At 51.2% G+C, this 15,588-nt stretch overlaps 1 protein-coding gene across 1 annotated transcript in view; it reads right to left on the bottom strand.

The window, feature by feature from the left end:
* The window catches only part of LOC119965024 (lymphocyte cytosolic protein 2-like), a 220,454-nt gene that overhangs the window by 10,007 nt on the left and 194,859 nt on the right, over nucleotides 1–15,588 (bottom strand). Inside the window, exons 18-19 of the mRNA XM_038795232.1 lie at nucleotides 13,102–13,202; nucleotides 1,636–1,710 (exon numbers count right to left, since the gene is read on the bottom strand). Coding sequence (XP_038651160.1) covers nucleotides 1,636–1,710; nucleotides 13,102–13,202 — 176 coding nt within the window. The remainder of the gene's footprint in view (nucleotides 1–1,635; nucleotides 1,711–13,101; nucleotides 13,203–15,588) is intronic.

Genomic DNA, 15,588 nt, shown 5'->3' with positions numbered 1-15,588 from the left:
AAGTATGACAGAATAGAGAGAGACAATGGTGCAAAGGATTTTTAGCACATGGATTGGGTACATTGGGAACAGATGGGAGGGGGAAATGTTTAATTCTGAACACTGATTCCAACCCGCCCACCTCCAGATCTAAATGATTCAGGATGAGGGATTGACAGGCAATCTTCCTCCAGAAGGCTGACAGCTTCTGATAAACCTGTTTGTATCGGAATCACAACAGCTGAAGGGAAGCAAGGAATGTTTGTGGGAGATGGCAGGTGTCTTTACAGCACTGCTTGTGGGCCAGAAGGAGCAGGAGTGTGTTCCCGCACCGTCTGATCTCCACATTTATCAGAGTCCCACTCATACAAGGCACCAGGCTCAATTTCTGTCCTGTGAAGAGTGGTTGCTACCTGTCTGGAAGCAGAGCCAGCCAATCAGGCGGAGGGAGGGCAGAGACCCTGTTAGCATCAAAAAACCCAATGCTGAGGAGTTAAACCTGACTGGAACTTCACTTTGCCTCTCACTTTACTACTGCTAATATTACCCATTCCTATTAATATCCAAGCCAGACAGAGATAAAAAGAGGGTGAGGATCAAAGATGGAGACAATGAGATGGAAAAAGAGAGAGGGACGGGGAAGGATGGAGAGAAATGGACAGAGGGAAGGAAGGAAAGAGAGAGAGAGAGAGAGAGGGAGGGAGGGAAAGAGAGGGGGAGAGCCAGAGAGAGGGTGAGGATCAAAGATGGAGACAGTGGGAGAGAGAGAGAGAGAGAGAGAGAGAGAGAGAAAGGGACGGGGAAGGAAGGAGAAGAAGGGACAGAGGGAGGGAAGGAGAGAGAAACGGAGGGAGGGACAGACGGAAGTGGAGATAAAGGCAGAGGAAGGGCAGGGGAGAGCGACCTTCCATTGTTTTTTTTCCTGGAATAACAGAGATCACACCTTGATACAATGGAAGTATTTAAATGATGGGAGCCTGGGGCAGTATAGATAGAAGCAAACTGTTTCAGTAGCTAAGGGGTCAGATTTGAGGGGCCAAACATTCAATGTAAAAGATTTAGAGCAGAAGGCAGGAGAACTATTGTGGTGATGTGGAATTCAGTTTCAGGATCAGTGCTTGAGGCATAAACATAGACACGGTCGCATTGTGGATAGCACAATTGCTTCACAGCTCCAGGATCCCAGGTTCGATTCCGGCTTGGGTCACTGTCTGTGCGGAGTCGCACTATCCTCCCCGTGTGTGCGTGGGTTTCCCCCGGGTGCTCCAGTTTCCTCCCACAGTCCAAAGATGTGCAGGTTAGGTGGATTGGCCATGATAAATTGCCCTTAGTGCCCAAAATTGCCCTGAGTGTTGGGTGGGGTTACTGGGTTATGGGGTTAGGAGGTGTTGACCTTGGGTAGGGTGATCTATCCACGAGCCGGTGTAGACTCGATTGGCCGAATGGCCTCCTTCTGCACTGTAAATTCTATGAAAAAGGGATCTGGGAACAGGGTGGGTAAATGTGATTATAACTATTTGCTCGTATGTAGGGCAATCACCAACACAGACGTCTGAGACTGAATGGCCTCTTTTCTGTTAGATTATTGATGTATTCTATATGTGACAATGTTAAGGCAGATATTTGTGCCAGGGAGGTTGTTATTAAATAAAGTACCTCATTAATGTTTCGAAGAGCTGATTCAGCTTCTGATCGACCAATATCACCTGCATACCATTCCCTGGACAGACCCTGAAACACAAAGAATTGACTGAGAAATGTCCTTTGAACTGAAGCTTATTCATTCTCAGTCACAGAGACGCTCACAGCAATTACCAGATTGCAACAGGAAACGTTCTGGTGAGAGAGATTTCACTGCAATATTTGCAGGGAAACACCCACAATAGACAATCTGATGCATCCTATATTGTTTCCTGATGTAAATGCTGCTTTGTGCAGTAACTATATTCAGTTACAACTGAGTTGAATACAATGCTGTTCCCTGCCCTACCACCGGGGAGGGTATTGCTTTCACTAGCTTTTTCTGGCAGAAAGCACTTAACTTCTTTTGATGTAATCATGAGCTGTCAATCATAGCTAGAGGTTTATAAACATTGTGGTCAGTTTCACAGCAGGATAATTGAGATCCATTCAAGCATGAAGGAAAATGGAATTAAACAATCCAGACATCTGACTGTCTCGAAGCTGTGGGCGGCATGGTAGTACAGTGGTTAGCAGTGTTGCTCCACAGCGCCAGGGTCCCAGGTCTGATTCCCGCTTGGGTCACTGTCAGTGTAGAGTCTGCACGTTTTCCCCGAATCTGCATAGGTTTCCTCCGGGTGCTCCGGTTTCCTCCCACAAGTCCTGAAAGACGTGCTTGTTAGAATTGGACATTCTGAATTCTCCCTCTGTGTACCCAAACAGGCGCGGAGTGTGGCGACTAGGGGCTTTTCACAGTAACTTCATTGCAGTGTTAATGTAAGCTTACTTGCAATAATAATAAAGATTATTATTATTTCAGCCAAGTAAAAGCCATTTCTCTTTGAAGTGAATAGAAGCCTTGCAGATCAAAGGATCAGGGGGGATTTAAACGCTGGTGATGTGGTTTTTACTTTCTATGAAGATACAGCTTTCTTTTCCTGAGGCATTGCTGTAAGGGACAGGTGAGTTGTAAAGTAGTGATTTTTTCCCCCCCATGGTTTCTGTCCGGTCTGCTCTTCAGCTTCCAGACAGGGGTGACTGGGAGGCAAGGCCTCTGTTATGGGGGTGGGGGGAGTGTCTGCTATGGAGGTCTCTGATATGAGATGGGGTTCCCTGTTATGGGGGATTCTGGTGATAGTATCTGTTGGGGGTTTGGTGGGGGGGGGCTCTGGTTGGGCTGGTAATCCGGTCACTCTCAGGTATGCTTACTGACGGGGGAAGGGGGACCCAGAAATTCCCGTGGTAGGGGGAGGGGAGGGAAGAATTGTGTTGTGAGGGGGAAGGGGGAGCAGCTGCCGAACCTTGCTATCGGGTCGCCATTTTGAGCAGGTGGCCCGATATCGGGAGTCACAACAGAATCCTTCACAATCCCAGCCATGCATAAATTTGTACAGCAAGGTCGTGTGAACCGTCTTTGGGTGCCGCTTCTAGCACCTGTGCAAACCAGAAGTGATTCAGCTCCAGCAGGAGAACATAGGGCTAGATTCACCATTTTTGAGACTAAGTGTTGACACCAGCGGAGGAACTGTTGCGGTTTACAAGAAAATCACGGCAACTCCTCATTGATCCTGCGACCAGTGAGGGGCTAGCAACACTGAGTAAAACTCCCAGCTCCCAAAGTATGCAGGCCCGGAGAACGGTGGGGTCCGTGGCCGCGCATGGATCCAACCTACCAGATAGTGCCCCCCTGGCCACCCCCCACCAGTCCCCCACAGCCCTCGCTGAAGCCCCCCCCCCCCCCCCCGGCCAGCAGCATGGCTCCTGCCTGACTATGGCGGCGCTGGACACAGTCACGCCGGGTTCCCGACCGCTGAGACCACACGTCAACCGTACGGTCGGGAACTTGGCCCAACGGGGGCGGAGCATTGGGGGAGGGCCTTCAGGTAAGCCGCGTGAGGCGCACAATTACACCGGAGGTGGCGGGGGACACAAAACCTGCGCCACCCCTGGTTTTGGCGTCAGAAGGGATTCTCCGGGAACGGTGAATCCCGCCCCTCATCTCATGAATGAAGAATCCAGCCCCAGATTAATTGCCGCATTAGGGAGAGATCTTTGCAAATGTGATCATGTGGTCTATGCTTAAAGTGACATTGATTGAGGGATGAGTAAGAGGAGCGACAGTGATGTATTAGTAATATCACTGGACGAGTAATTCAGTGTCCTAGGTTATGCGCTTAGGACACGGGTTCAAATCCCACCAATTTGCTGGTGGAATTTAAATTCAATTATAAAATCTGGAATATATAGCTCATCTCGGTAACGGTGACTGTGAATTGATAAAAGCCCATCTGGTTCACTAATGTCCTTTAGGGGAGGAAATCTGCCATTTGCGGGATTTTCCGTTATGAGTCAACCCCACTACCGTTGCGAGCGAGGACGGAGAATTTGGCGCACATCCAAATCTTCCATTCACTGCAGCGGGACCGGAGATTCCCGGCTGTGAATGGACAGAGAATCCTGCCCATCTTTACCTGGCGTACATGCTGTAGTGATCCTTGCATGGGTATGTACAGAAGGGGCTGATTGGTAATGGAAAGACCACCAGAGGGCAGCACTGGGGCGTATAAAGTGAGACGCAGTCAGCCCTCCCCCTCTCTTTGGCTGATGTGACTGTCAGAAGAACAGGAACAGAAATTTAGCTCAGGGCTGCAAGTGTGGTCAGGCCTAGTTGCAGAGCATAGAAATGTTGTAACCTCGTTTACTGGTGCAGTTCTTCAAGTAAGAGCTCACGCAGTTATTTAAGTTGTGTTGCTCAATAAACCTTCTATCAAACTTCTGGACGACTTCCAGCCTCCTTCCAGAACGTCTAATATAACTGAGTTGATTAGCACAGATTACCATCTCTACAGGTAACAAAACATGGTACAGGAGTGGCTTTAATTGAACAGCACTAGATACTAGGTAAGAGACCAGAAAGAACCGAAGCAACCAGCAAAAGCAACTCGACTGTTGCTCGACTGTGGAAGACTTCGCAGCATTTTGATTCCAAACAACCTACTGAAGCGATGGGTCACACACCACTTCCAGAGTTGCTGAAAACTACCGGTAATTTAAATAGTATCTGGAAAATGTATCAGCAGCAGCTTCAGATATACATGGCAGCTACGGACCTAAATGCAGCCACCGAGGAGAGAAAGATTGGAATATTACTCTCAACGGCAGACTGGCAGGCGGTAGACATTTATAACTCGTTTACGTATGGTGATACTGAAGATTGATGCGACCATCAATTCACACAAAACCAGGTGTATTAGTAAACTGTGGCTTTAATCAACTAGAACAGTGCCTGCCTGCGACTGATCTGTTAGTGGGAGCTGCCTACAGGGTGACTGCTCTTTATATCTCCCCTCAAGGGGTGGAGCCAGGGGCGGAGCCCACACAGGCCCCAGTATGCTACATTATAGGTAATACCATATAATGGTCCATAGGTGGAGCCAATATGGGCAACAGCGTAATACAGATAAGCACATGGTGAATTGTTACAGCAATACATTCACCAAATTTACCCCCTGTTAAAAAAATGAAGTCCGGCGGGGGTGACGGGTTCATAAGTTCAGCCTGTCCGGCGCACGGATTGTGCGCTGTGATCGCCGAAGATCTGGTATCGCCGCTGGCCCGGGCGTCGAAACTCATCCGTGCTGGCATCGGTAGCGAAGTCGCCGGTGTGGGTACAGACGTGGACTCTGGAAGCGTGTCTTCTGGGGCTTCATTGCTGTGGGTTGGTGAAGGGGGAATGGCGGGCGGGAGGGGGTGGGGATGCCACATAAGGGCGGGGGCGCTGGTCAGCATAGGTTGGGCGGGGTAAGATGGGGTGGCGGTGGTAGTGGAACCTGCGGGTGCCAGGTCCCGGAGGGAGACCGTATCCTGTCGGCCGTCGGGGTGTTCGATCTATGCGTACTGGGGGTTAGAGTGTAGGAGCTGGACCCTCTCAACCAGGAGGTCGGATTTGTGGCTCCTGACGTGCTTGCGGAGCAAGGCGGTGTCTTCAGCCAGGATTCAGCGAGGCCCCTGAGGTGGATTTCCTGGGGAAAACAAATAGGCGGTCATGAGGGGTCTCATTCGTGGCCGTGCAAAGTAGGGACCTAATAGAGTGGAGTGTGTCGGGGAGCACCTCCTGCCATTGGGAGACCGGGTGATTCCTAGACCGTAGGGCCAGAAAGACGGTCTTCCAGACCGTCGCGTTCTCCCTCTCCACCCACCCGTTTCCCCTGGGGTTATAACTGGTAGTCCTGCTCGAGACAATGCTTTTGCAGAGCAGGTACTGACGCAGTTCGTTGCTCATGAATGGCGAGCCCCGGTCACTGTGGACGTACGTGGGGAAACCAAACAGGGTTGGCCGTTGTCATGTCGGGGCAAGGGATTGCAAAAGGAAAGCGGGAGATCTCGTCGATAATGTTGAAGAAATATGTGTTGCGGTTGTTGGAGGGGAGGGGCCCTTTGAAATCCATACTGAGGCGCTCAAAGGGCCGGGATGCCTTTACCAGGTGGGCCTTATCCGATCGATAGAAGTGCGGCTTGCACTCCGCGCAGATTGGGCAGTCCCTGGTCATGGCCCTGACCTCCTCGGTGGAGTAGGGCAGGTTGCGGGCCTTGATGTAGTGGAGAAGCTGAGTGCGTGTCCCGTATGGTTTGGCTGTAATCTACAACCATCCGGTTCTTTTCCCCGATCTTGACAACCACCACCTGGGCTCTCCAGGGGCTATTACTGGCCTCGATCATTCCCTCCCGCAAGAGTCGCTGGACCTCGGACCTGATAAAAGTCTTGTCCTGGATGCTGTACCGCCTCCTTCTGGTGGCGACTGGTTTGCAGTCGGCGGTGAGATTTGCGAAGAGCAGGGGAGGGTCGACCTTCAGAGTCGCGAGGCTACATACGGTAAGTGGGGGTAGGGGCCCGCCGAACTTCAGGGTGAGGCTCCTGAGGTTACATTGGAAATCCAGTCCCAATAGGAGAGGAGCGCAGAGGTCGGGGAGTAAATATAATTTAAAATTGGCGAACTCGGCACCCTCTATTGCGGGGGTTGCGGTAGTGCACCCTCGGACCTGGAGGCGAGGGAGATAGTTTGATGCGCCGGGAAGATTGGGAGCGACCAACGTCTTACCATGTCTGGATGAATGAAGCTCTCTGTGCTCCCAGAGTTGAAGAGGCAGGGCGTTTCGTGTCCGTTTACCCGGATGGTCATCATAGAGCTCTGGAGGTGTTTGGGTCGCGACTGGTCCAGGGTGACAGCGCTGAGCTGTGGGTAGCCGGCGTGGTCGAAGGTGCTGGGGCGGTCCCAAGGTGTTGGGACGGCTATGGGACGGCGATGGCGGCTAAGATTGCGGCCCCCGTCGGTCGCATGTGTAGGGCGGTGAGGAAGATGGTGTCCAAGATGGCGGCCCCGTGAGTCGCACATATTGTGCGGGCTTGGAGATGGCACCGCCCACGGACAGCACGAGGCCCATGACGCGTCCGAGGCAGGTGGAGCCGGCAGACACGCTGCCACACTGCGGGCCTGTGAGTCTGAGGGTCAGGCCTGCGATTTAGAGTTGTTGGACCTGACCAGGCAAACTTTAGGAGAATGTCCTTTTCTCCCGCAGTCACTGCAGTTCACGTTCCGGGTCGGGCAGCGTTGCCTGGGGTGTTGAGGCTGGCCGCAGAAATAACAGGGTAGCCCCCCATGGTGGGCAGGCAGCCGCGCGGCACAGGCCTGGGGTATTCTTTGATTGGGGGTCCACGAGGGGGTCGCATGATTGGACGGGAACGCATTAAGGCTTTGGCACGCTACTTCCAGAGAGGAGGCTAATTTTACTGTCAATTCCAGGTCTAGGGCACCTTTTTCGAGCAGGCGCTGTCTCACGTAGTTGGACCTGAGTCCAGCCACGTAGGTGTCCCGGATGGCGAGGTCCATATGTTGGGTGGCCGTAACGGCCTGGTAATTGCAGACTCATGCACGGACTTTGAGGTCGCATCTGTACTCTTCCAGCAATTCCCCGGGACGCTGGCGGCGAGTGGTGAGGAGGTGCTGCGCGTATACCTCGTTCACGGGCCTTACGAAGAGGCGTTCTAGCATCGTGATGGCGTCTGCGTAGGTGGAGGCTTCCTCAAGTTGAACAGAGATTCGATGGCTCACCTGTGCGTGGAGGAGACTCAGCTTCTGTTCATCGGGGTCGGAAGGCGAGGAGGCGTTGAGGTAGGCCTCAAAACAGCGGATCCAGTGCGAAAAAATCTCTTTCGCCTCCGCGGCCTGCGGATCGAGTTCCAGTTTGTCAAGTTTGAGGTCTGATTCCATAGTGGCGTTATAGTTGATTAAATTGATGCAACCATCAATTCACACGAAACCAGGCGTAGAAGTAAACTGTGGCTTTAATCAAGTAGAACAGTGCCTGCCTGCGACTGATCTGTTAGTGGGAGCCGCCTACAGGGCGACCCTTTCTCGACGGAGGAGTGTCGAATTTCAAAGGCGTGGAGGGTGCGTGAAAAGAATGCCACGGGCCTGCCTGCCTGGTTGAGGGTGGCGGCCAGAGCGACGTCTGATGCATCGCTCTCGACTTGGAAGGGGAGCGTCTCGTCGATCGCGTGCATCGCGGCCTTGGCGATGTCGGCCTTGATACGGTTGAAGGCCCAGTGAGCCTCGGCCGTCAGTGGGAAAGCGGTGGAGTGAATGAGTGGGCGGGCCTTGTCCACATAGTTTGGGACCCACTGGGCGTAGTACGAGAAGAACCCCAGGCATCGTTTGAGGGTGTTGGGCAGTGGGGGAGAGGGAGTTCCACGAGGGGGCGCATGCGATCGGGGTCGGGCCCTAGAACTCCATTTTGAACCACATAGTCGAGGATGGCTAATCGGCTAGTGCTGAACACGCACTTCTCCTTGTTGTAAGTTAGGTTGAGGAGTTTGGTGGTGTGGAGGAATTTGGAAAGGTTAGCGTCGTGGTCCTGCTGGTCGTGGCCGCAGATGGTGACGTTATCCAGGTATGGGAAAGTGGCCCGCAGTCCGTACCTGTCAACCATTCGGTCCATCTCCCGTTGGAAGACCGAGACCCCATTAGTGATGCCGAATGGAACCCTAAGGAAGTGGTAAAGGCAGCCGTCCGCTTCAAACACTGTGTACGGGCGGTCCGCCTTGCGAATGGGGAGCTGGTGGTAGGCAGATTTTAGGTCCACTGTTGAGAAGACCCGGTATTGTGCAATCTGATTGACCATATCAGATATGCGTGGGAGGGGGTATGCGTCGAGCTGCGTGTACCGATTGATGGTCTGACTGTAGTCAACGACCATCCTGTTTTTCTCCCCAGTTTTCACAACTACCACTTGAGCTCTCCAGGCTGTTGCTGGCCTCGATAATACTTTCCCGTAGCAGCCGCTGGACCTCAGACCTGATGAAGGTCCTGTCCTGGGCGCTGTACCGTCTGCTCCTGGTGGCGACAGGTTTGTAATCAGGGGTGAGGTTCGCAAACAGAGAAAGCGGGTTGACCTTAAGGGTCGTGAGACCGCAGACAGTCAGGGGTGGTAGGGGTCCGCCAAATATCAGGGTTAGGCTCTGGAGGTTGCACTAGAAGTCCAGGTCGAGTAGCAAGGCAGCAGAGAGGTTGGGTAGGACGTAGAGCCGGAAGCCATTGAACTCTACGCCCTGGACGGTGAGGGTGGCGGTGCAGTACCCCCGGATTGCCACGGAGTGGGATCCGGAGGCCAGTGAGATTTTCTGGTTCATGGGGTGTACCGTGAGGGAGCAGCGCCTTGCCGTATCGAGGTGGATGAAGCTCTCAGTGCTCCCAGAGTCCAGAAGGCATGATGACTCGTGCCCATCGATCTTCACTGTCGTCGGCGCGGTCGCGAGGTTGTGCGGTCGGGACTGGTCGATCGTGATTGAGGCGAGACGCGGCTGGTGTTGGAAGGCCCCAGGCTGGTTGGTGGCGGTTGCAGGCGATGAGCGGCCCGATGAGGTGCCCGACGAGCAGGGGTCCTAGGGCGGGGAAGATGGCGGCGCCCATGGGGCGCAAGTGGCGGGCATCGTTAAAGATAGTGGCACCCACAGGCCGCACGTGTCCTGAGGCAGGCAAGATGGCGGCGCCCAAGGGCCGCATGTGTTGTGAGGCGAAGAAGTTGGTGGCGCCCCCGGGTCATACGTGGGAGGTGCAGGGACAATAGCGGCGATCGAGCGGGCCTGGCACACAGCAGCGAAATGTCCTTTCTTCCCGCTCCGTGCTGGGCAGCGCTGCCCGGGGTGTTTCGTCTGTCCACAGAAGTAGCACTTGGGTCCCCCGGGGTTGGTTGGCTGTCGCGCGGTGCAGGCCTGGGGTTGGCTGGGGATGGTCGCTGGTGGGGTCCACGATGGCGGGGTCCATGATGGGGTGTTCGCTGGCGGGGTCCATGATGCCCAGAAGGGGTGGGCCATGCGGTCGGGGGCGTAAGCTTGTACATTGCGGGAGGCGACCGAGTGAGATCGCGAGTTTCTTGGTCGCCGCGAGGTCGAGGGTAGCCCCTTCTCAGAGGCGCAGGCGGATGTAAGCTGACCCTATGCCCGTAATGAAAGCGTCTCTAATTAGAAGTTCAGAATGTTCAACGGCTGAAACGGCCTGGCAATCGCAGTCCCTCGCCAGGGCGTGCAGGGCACACCAGAAATCTTCCACAGACTCACCAGGGAGTTGATGCCGCATGGACAGGAGGTGCCTGGCGTAGATTTTGTTGGTCTGCTGAGCGTAGTTCTCCTTCTGTAGCACCATGGCCTCAGCGTAGGTAGGCGCATCCTGGATGAGGGGAAAGATATCGGAGCTCAGCTGCGTGTACAGGATCTGGAGCTTCTGTGCCTCTGAGAGTGGTTCTGTCGCAGATCCATTGTATGCCTCTAAGTAAGCTAGCCAATGTGCGAAGGCCGACGCGGCGTTATCTGCTTGAGGGTGCAGCTGCAGGCGATCAGGCTTGATGCGGAGATGCATCGTTGTAAAATCTCTGCGTAATATATTGATGCACTATCAATTACGACGAGACGAGAGTAGAGAGTAATCGAGGCTTTATTTCACAGAGATGTGGAGCCTCCCGCAGCTGCTGCCGAAATGGCTGCAGCGCAGAGAGCCCACACATTTATACTCCGCCTACTGGGCAGAGCCAGCAGGTAGGGATCTACCCCTGTACCTGTAGTACAGGAGCCTTACCGTATTACATCTCACGTATGTGATATATACAATACAACAGTGGGGACTACCACACAAGTCATGCACAACCTTCAGCATGGCTGGCCAAGAGAGCGGTGCCCAACAGTTCCAAAACGTCCAAACTGAACTGTCTGTGGTGGATGGCATCATACTGCGGAATGACAGAACAGTCATTCCACTGGCGCTCCGGGCGGACATGCTCCGCAGGATTCATGAGGGGCACCTTGGTGCCGTAAAGTGCAAAAGGAGAGGACGGCAATCCGTGTATTGGCCTGGGATAAACGAGGACATAACTAAGATGGTGCTCACATGTGACACATGTCAAAAACATCGACCGGCACAATGCAAGGAGCCACTAAAGCAGCATGAGATGGCTACCCTACCGTGGGACAAAGTTGGTATTGACTTGTTTCATTCCATGGGTCGAAACTATGTTCTTCTCATTGATTATTACCCCAACTTTCCGGAAGTACTGAAACTCCAGGATATCACATCAGCATTGGTTCTCAAAGCCTGCAAAGAAACCTTCTCGAGGCATGGATCCCACGGACGGTCATGTCCGACAATGGTCCTTGCTTTGCCAGCTGGGAGTGGTTGGAATTCGCAAAACAGTACAACTTCAAGCATGTGACGTCGAGTCCACACTTTCCTCAATCGAATGGCAGGGTGGAGAAAGGTGTCCACATTAATAAGCAACTGATCAGCAAGGCCGCTGACTCGAAGTCCGACATACACTTGGCCCTCTTGTCATACCGTTCGTCGCCTTTGGGCTCTGGGTTGTTACCGGCTCAAATGCTCTTCAATCGAGATGTGCGGACAACGCTTCCGGCGTTACACTTCACCAATCCCGATCACTCGCCAGTCCTGGACAAGATGCGTCACCAACATCAGGGACAAAAGCAGCACTATGACCGGCAGGTAAAAGTACTGCATCCGTCAGCGATCAACGACAGGGTTAGGTTGCGACACCCGGCTTGGGGTTGGTCTAACATGGCGATGGTCCTCCGCCAAGTATCCCCACGATCTTGCGTTGTGAAGTCTGCTGATGGAATACTGTTTCGACGCAATTGGCGAGACCTGCTGAAGGCTCCACCTCATCAACCTGTATTTCCGACGTTGGATCTGCAGGGCTCTGTCATGCAACATCCTGGGACTCCAGCAGTGGGTGCCCGAATGGACATAAAAACCTCTGGGTCTCCATGCCCACTCAGGAGGTCTACCCGAATCAGATGTGCACCCAACCGTCTGAACTTGTGAACATGGACTGATACAATCATTGCTCTGTTCTGTATTTGTGCATGGAACTAACTGTGTTTGAATGTTGTTTTTAGTTACAGCTCTGCAACTATGAAAAAAAAAGTGAGAAGGGGGGGGTGTAGTAATCCTTACATGGGTATGCACAGAAGGGGCTGATGGGTAATGGAAAGACCATCAGGGGGCAGCACTGGCATGTATAAAAGTGAGACGCAGAAAGCCCTCCCCCTCTCTTTGGCTGATGTGACTGTAAGGAGAACAGGAACAGAAATTTAGCTCAGGGCTGCTAGTGTGGCCAGGCCTAGTTGCAGAGCATAGAAAAGTTGTAACCTTGTTTACTAGTGCAGTTCTTTAAGTAAGAGCTCACACAGTTATTTAAGTTGTGTTGCTCAATAAACTTTCTATCAAACTTCTGGACGATGTCTAGCCTCCTTCCAGAACGTCTAATGTAACTGAGTTGAGTAGCACAGATTACCATCTCTACAGGTAACAAAACACATGCGATTCCGGACCCTTAGTGACATAGATGAGTCTTAATTGCCCTCTTAACTGGCCTAACAAACCATTCAGTTCAACGGGAAATTAGGGATGGGTAACAAATGCTGGCCTTGCCAGTGACACCCATAAAAAGAATGGGGGATAACCCCCCCCCCCCTCTTCTTTGTAAGAGGTCTTACAACACCAGGTTAAAGTCCAACATGTTTGTTTCAAACACTAGCTTTCGGAGCACTGTTCCTTCCTCAGGTGAGCAGTGCTCCGAAAGCTAGTGTTTGAAACAAACATGTTGGACTTTAACCTGGTGTTATAAGACTTCTTACTGTGCTCACCCCATTCCAACGCCGGCATCTCCACATCATCTCTTCTTTGTGTCATTGGATCTTTTGCATTCAGGCAAGGCCTCAGTTTAACAAGTCATTCAAACCCCCATCAGTGAGCCTGTCAGCTTCAATTCCGCAGCTGGGTGCAGACAATAAAAGGTTTTTGCTGCTATTTGGAGGGAATATAATAACTGTAAAAACTACACGGTCACGCACATGAAGATGCTGCAGTGTTTCCATACCTGATCTTGTGGTGCTGGCAGTATTGGTCGTCCTTTATTAACTGGTAAAGGCAGCGGAGGTCTGGATTCACTGGGACCTCTTGTGAAAGATTGCATGGTCTCTGTGCATACAAAGCATAGTCAGCTCATCTCATTATGAAGGCAACATTGCAGGACAAATGTTAAGCAGACACACACCACACCCCTGCTCAAGTGGGATTTTCATGGTGTCATACAGCACAAAAGGAGGCCATTCAGCACATAGCGTCTGTTCTGTTTCTCTTTAGAAATCTATCCGGTTATCCCCACTCACCTGCTCTTACCCCACAGCAACGCAAAGGTTTTCTTTTTCAGCATCAACATCCATTTGAAAGTTCCACTAGCCCTCTAAGACAGTGCGTTCCTGATAACAATATCACTGCCACAAACAATTCTACTCCTGTCCCTCTGCTTCATTTTGTCAATTGTGAATATATTGATGCATTTAAAGGAGAGCTAAAATATAAGAGGGATGCCGGTTTAGAAGGACATGTTAGTTGGCTGGGATGTGGGAGGCAGTAAGAGGCTGCTGTGGAACTGGATGGGCTGAATGGCCTGTTTCTGTGCTGTGTGTTCTATACAATTCTATGTTATGACTATAAATCCATGTTCTCCAGTTACCAAAGCTCCTGTCCAGGGAATGTTCCTCCTTATTTCCTCTTCATAATTTTCAACACCTCTCTCCTAATCTTCTCAGTTCGAGGTAAAACAAGCCTTCCTTCTCCAGTTTCCCCTACATTATTGACACCCTTCATCCTTGGAACCATTCTGGTAAATCTCCTCTGTAGCCTCTCCAAGGTATTGACATCCTTCCTAATATGCTGTTCTGACTTGGACACTCCAGCTGACATTCGAGCTGTGTTCATGGAGGTATTTTTAATCATACTTTTGAATTCTGTATAATTTTGTGGTAGGTGGGAGTGGGAATGATAATGTTTGGTAGCCATTTGTGTTCATTCCGTTTCCTTTTAAAGCACCTTATTCTGGAGCTGTTACAAGGTAGAAGAGGCACGTTGAGAGATCACTGAACTATTGGCAGTTCGACTTGCTAATTCCATAGTGCAACTCTCGACAAGATGCACTGCAGCAACTCCCCAAGGTTCCTTCCAAACCTGTGACTGCTACCATCTGGAAGGCCAAGAACATATCGCTGTTCCTTCACTGCCGCTGGGTCAAAATCCTGGCATTCCCTCCAAACAGCATTGTGGGTGAACTACACTCTATGGACTGCAGCGGTTCAAGGCGGCGGCTTACCACTACCTTCTGAAGGGCAATTAGGAATGTGCAATAAATGCTGGTCTAGCCAGCGAATCCCAGAACAAATACAAAAAGGCCATTTCCCTGAACTAGATTGACATCACTCTGGTTTTCTCATAAAGCTTTGTTGATGTGGTTTTAAAAATAATCTTCCAGGGTATGTGGGTGTCACTGGAATGGCCAGTATTTGTTACCAATCCCTAATTTGTCTTGAACTAAGTAGCTTGTTACACCATCTCAGAAGGCAGATAAGAGTCATCAGAGTGCTGTGGGTCCAGAGTCACAAGGAGACCGGAACAGGTAAGGACAGCAGATTCCCTTCCTAACAGAACCAAATGGGATTTTACAGCAATCAACAATGGTCCCCATTACTGAGACTAGCTTTTCATATGAGCCCAGTGACATTACCACTTTGCCACAATGTGACATTTCCTTCTCACTTGTTTTCCACCCCCCTGCTGACAGTGGTGGCTTTCAGCTAGCACACCTTCCTTGGCAGCCTCAAAAAACACCTCTGAATGGTTATTACTCATAATTAACATGACAACATTAATTGATTATTTGGTCACAAGGGGCATTACAAGTAAGCCTGATTCTGCAATCCATTGGAGTCTCAGCAAGGTGATGGATAGCAATCAAGTGCTCTATAAATGCAAGTTGTTGTTGCCACGCCACTGAGAGCAGCTCCTCATACTATTATTTCCGGGGCTTTTGTTGGTAGGAGAATAATTCAAATAATAAGATCACCTTAGTGCCAGTGCAAACTCGATGGGCGAATGGCCTCCTTCTGCACTGTCAATTCTACCTCTCATTCCTCTAATGAGAAGCATTCAGCCATTCTTCATAAAATAATCCCTCCATCCCAGGCATGAGTCAAATTAACCTTCTCCGAACTGTGCAATTGTACATTTTTTTCAAATAAGGAAACCAAAACGGCACAAAGTATTCCAAATGTGGTCTCACCAAGGCCCTGTATAGCTGCAGTGATACTTCTCTACTTTTATAATCCTTTCCCTTGCAACATTCCATTTGCCTTCCTAATCAAATGCTTTCTCTACATGTTGGATTTCGGCTCCGCCCAACAACACAGTCCAAATGAGAATGAAGTTTTTTTTAAATAAATTTAGATTACCCAATTATTTTTTCCAATTAAGGGGCAATTTAGCGTGGCCAATCCACCTACTCTGCACATTTTTGGGTTGTGGGGGCGAA

The sequence above is a fragment of the Scyliorhinus canicula genome, chromosome 4, assembly GCF_902713615.1.
Source record: "Scyliorhinus canicula chromosome 4, sScyCan1.1, whole genome shotgun sequence".
Classification (NCBI taxonomy): domain Eukaryota; kingdom Metazoa; phylum Chordata; class Chondrichthyes; order Carcharhiniformes; family Scyliorhinidae; genus Scyliorhinus; species Scyliorhinus canicula.
This window is presented reverse-complemented; position numbering and strand designations above follow the sequence as displayed.